The 3,923-nt window shown below is 39.6% G+C and overlaps 1 protein-coding gene across 1 annotated transcript; it reads right to left on the bottom strand.

Annotated features, from left to right (window-relative positions):
- Window positions 1-944: 944 nt before the first annotated feature.
- On the bottom strand, window positions 945-3,535 carry myf5 (myogenic factor 5). The gene is made up of 3 exons (XM_067391093.1): window positions 3,083-3,535; window positions 1,588-1,663; window positions 945-1,494 (listed from the first exon to the last, which is right to left on the bottom strand). The coding sequence occupies exons 1-3, from the start codon at window positions 3,533-3,535 to the stop codon at window positions 1,301-1,303; spliced, it is 723 nt and encodes a 240-aa protein (XP_067247194.1). The 3' UTR covers window positions 945-1,300.
- Window positions 3,536-3,923: the final 388 nt, after the last annotated feature.

The following is a 3,923-nucleotide window of genomic DNA, read 5'->3' as shown; positions in this document are numbered from 1 at the left end:
TTTTTATTCATTTAATTTTATTATAATATTTTTCTTTGAGATTGTTGTTGTTAAAATTATTCTATTACAAGATGTATTTTACATACTGTTCATTTACAATTCAATACAATACAATTGTACTAGTCTTATGTCACTGAAGTCTAAGGATGTGTATAGTGATAATGTTTTTTGTAATAAAAAGCAATAGTATGTACACATAAAATACATAAATTCACATTATACAGCTTTTTTTATTTACCGTAGTTTTAATTTAAATGCATCAAATTTGAATAGGTTTTACCACTGTTGCTCGATAATACTGTATATGATTGGCACATGAATGGTCACATGACAAAAAATAATACTTGCATAAATGAATCCGGTGAAAACTTGACACACTGATACATCTTACCCACCTTATTATAATATTGGGAGCATTAATGAAATTAAACTAATGTTCTTTCGTGCAACGACTCTCTTTCTCCTTCTCTCTATTCACAGACACACACACACGCAGCACCTTGAAGTGTCAGCATGTGGCCATTTGTTCATGACAATGGTATTAAGAGGGTGTGAATGATGTGTAACATTTGTTACATTGAGCAAACAGGCACACATAGCTCATTTCCTTTCTTTCTCTCTCTTTTTTCAACATCCAACTCATCACACTATCATCTGTCCTTCTCCAACACCCATGATTTTCTAGCAGCTGACAAATGGCGTATGATTGGACCCAAGCTGCAGTCAATATTTACTGAGAGATGCAAAAAGCACCAGGGAATTTTATTCCTCATTTAAAAAAATCAAAGAGTGACAAATGGTATTATTAAATACAACTTTATTATTGAAAAAAGTCATTTTATGTGAGAATGTTCATTAAATATGACAGAAACAACATTACATGAATACAATAACAGGCATTTAAAATTATGTACAATCTTATTTACAACACAGAGATGGTCGGTTGTGGACAACATACAAAAAACAGCATTTACTAAGTACCACAGCGATTATTATTGATAAATAAAACCAAGGTCAATGTAGTTAAGCTACATAGTCAGTAAAAGATCCAGTTTGTACTTTATTATTATATATTTGTATGGATAGTTTGGGTTTTTTACGCCAGTTAAGTTAAAGCCTGCCCACATAATCCAAATTATAATCAGTCCCAGAATAAATTCACAATTTTGTTTTGCACTTTTGACATTTGAGGTCAAATCTTTGGAAGTGTTCTGAATTGAGATTTGAAGCTACTAAATTCTTACTGGCATCTAAACGAATCCAAAATCAACATGCAATTCTGCAGAGCGTTCTCTCCCTCTCACAGGACGTGATAGACTGGTCTGTTGCTGGGACTGTCTGGAGAACTGCACTGGGAATCACTTCCAGTCGGAGAGAGAGCGACCGTGTTCCTCATTCCCATTGCGACTCCCGTGTCCACAGAGGACAGCCTGTCCACAATGCTGGACAGACACTGCAAACTAGACACTCCTGGAGTTCTGTCCACCGCACTAGCTGGATTGATCAAGAAAGAGGAAATTACATTATTAGCAACAAACAATATATGACAAAAAGAATTCCACATAAAAAAATGATCTTGTTTCTTACCAGACTGTGCATCAAAGTTGTAGTTATTCCCAAAGTTTGGATTCATCTGAGGCCATACAGGACTGTTGCAGTCAACCTAAATGAAGAACACAAAAAGTTCCATCAGCATACACAAATATAAAGCAGTGAACATGGTGTATATGAGACATGGGTTCCTCTACAACAACTCGAGCATCACTGGAGCCGCGAGCAGCGAATGAGCAGCATTGCTTGGTCCGTGCTCTTCACTGTATCTCTTTCTTTCACAGGCTGGTTATTTTGCGAGGGACTCCCACGCTACGCTGGGCTTCAGGCGTGGCGAATTGATTGAGTCAGTGGAAGCCACACCAGTTTGTGCAAGATGACACTTTCTCCGAGTAAATCTGCAGAAAATCCTGGCAGCAGCGCAACTCATGCAGTCAGTCAGGAATGCAGCACGGCCGCCACTTTCCTGCCAGTCTCTGTTGGCTGGATTTACTGAGGCTTTATTAGGCTATAAAGAGTCCAGTGGGAAAGCCATTACTTTATCCACCATTCTTAAACCCTGTACTGAGATTTTGTCATAAATGTTTTGTGAATCAATCTCACATTGTTTGTAACATTGCTGTTTATCTTCTTGAGGAAGACATTTTAATCTCAATAAAAGTTCTACTTGATTAAAGGTTTACTAACTCACGCTAACTTGCAATCTTTCCTATGCCACTCTTGCAGATTTATTCAAAGTATTTTATTCAAATATATAAATGCTAATTAACTACCCAAACGTTTTGTCAGGTAACCTATACATGTGCTTCATGTGGTAACATCTAAATTACTTTATGTAGTGTTGTCTTTGTCAACAAATGATTAGCCAAAATATTAGCATCAAGCTAAATTAGCAAAACTACATGGCTCTTTCTATATTATGAGAACCAAATCAAAGTATATGCCCAAGTTTATATAAAAATCATAATAATATAAATATAAATCATACCAGTGTTAGCAAAATTCATCTGAGCATCATTAGCATTTGAAAAGAAAACCAGTATGATAAACAGTAGCTATATTGCTGGTCAAGTTAGCACTGAAACAGATGCAACTAATAAGATTATTTAATAAACTCTGATTATTATTTTATTTTTATTTATTTTTACCAAAAATCAACACATTCCACATATACTGTAGATTTCTTTAAGTTCCCTGACAAACAGCAGTAAGCTTATATCATAGCGTATAAAAGGAGCCAGATGTGGGCAGCAATTTGTTGTTGTCATGCTGAGACTGAGGCAGCCCTGACTCCATTTGATGGATAAAATCCCCTGTGTGCTATTGAGATAAAATATGAAGACCAAAACATGGGGAGACAAGTACAAAGATCTTGTCTAGATACAAACAAAAATCTACATTCAAAAGGCTTTTTCTGGGTATCTGGGCCCTGACCTTTGGAAAATTCCCTTTGAGTTTCGGTAGACCATCAATACAATGTCTATCAATGTAAAGCCCACATATGACATGAAACAATAAGAGTAATATTTACCATGCTTTCAGAACAGCTTGAGGAGGGGCTGGCAGGCTCAGAGCTGCTTTCCATAGGCAGGCTGTAGTAGTTTTCCACCTGTTCCCTAAGCAGCTCCTGAAGGCTCTCGATGTACTGGATGGCGTTCCTCAGGATCTCCACCTTGGGAAGACGCTGGCTGGGGTTTGCCGAGGTGCAGCGCCGTAGTGCCTCAAACGCGTGGTTCACCTTCTTCAGCCTGCGGCGCTCCCTCATGGTGGCGGCTCTCCGGCGGTCCACCGTACTGGCTTTGCGCTTACAAGCTTTGCAGGCCCACTGCAGACAGTGACCCGGCTGGTGCGGAGCCCCGGGGGCCCTGACGTGCTCGTCCTCCTCAGATCCAGCCAGTTCCCCTCCGGGGCCGAAGTCCAAAGCTTCAGGGGATGAGGCACAGGTGCTGTCGTAGAAGATCTGGGATGTGGAGAATACGTCCATGATTGGTGTGATGTAGGAGATCTGTGAAGGGGCGACCTCTGAGTGATGTGGTTTCTCTGGTGCCATACAACCCTTCTTATATGCCGGGGCCCACACTGGTCAGCCCTAATGACCGTGCCCCATTGGCCAACGCAGGACTCAGCGACCCCCCTTTCCTCACCACCCAGATCCCCACCCAAACCCAACACCCCTACTGAGTTTCCCACATCTGTGTGGAGGGGTGGTTTCTCACTCAGTTCAACAGCGTGACGGTCATTACAAGAGGGAATTATCATCAATAAACATTCATATGCAGAAACTCTTGCTTTAGAAGTCTACTTTAGATCTTAATTTACTTACTTTAGGGTTTTTTTTTACACTTTATTTGTTGAACGTATAGATTTTTATT

Source organism: Chanodichthys erythropterus, chromosome 8 (assembly GCF_024489055.1).
Source record: "Chanodichthys erythropterus isolate Z2021 chromosome 8, ASM2448905v1, whole genome shotgun sequence".
NCBI classification, from domain to species: Eukaryota; Metazoa; Chordata; class Actinopteri; order Cypriniformes; family Xenocyprididae; genus Chanodichthys; species Chanodichthys erythropterus.
The sequence above is the reverse complement of the archived record's forward strand: the minus strand, read 5'-3'. Positions and strand labels throughout refer to the sequence as shown.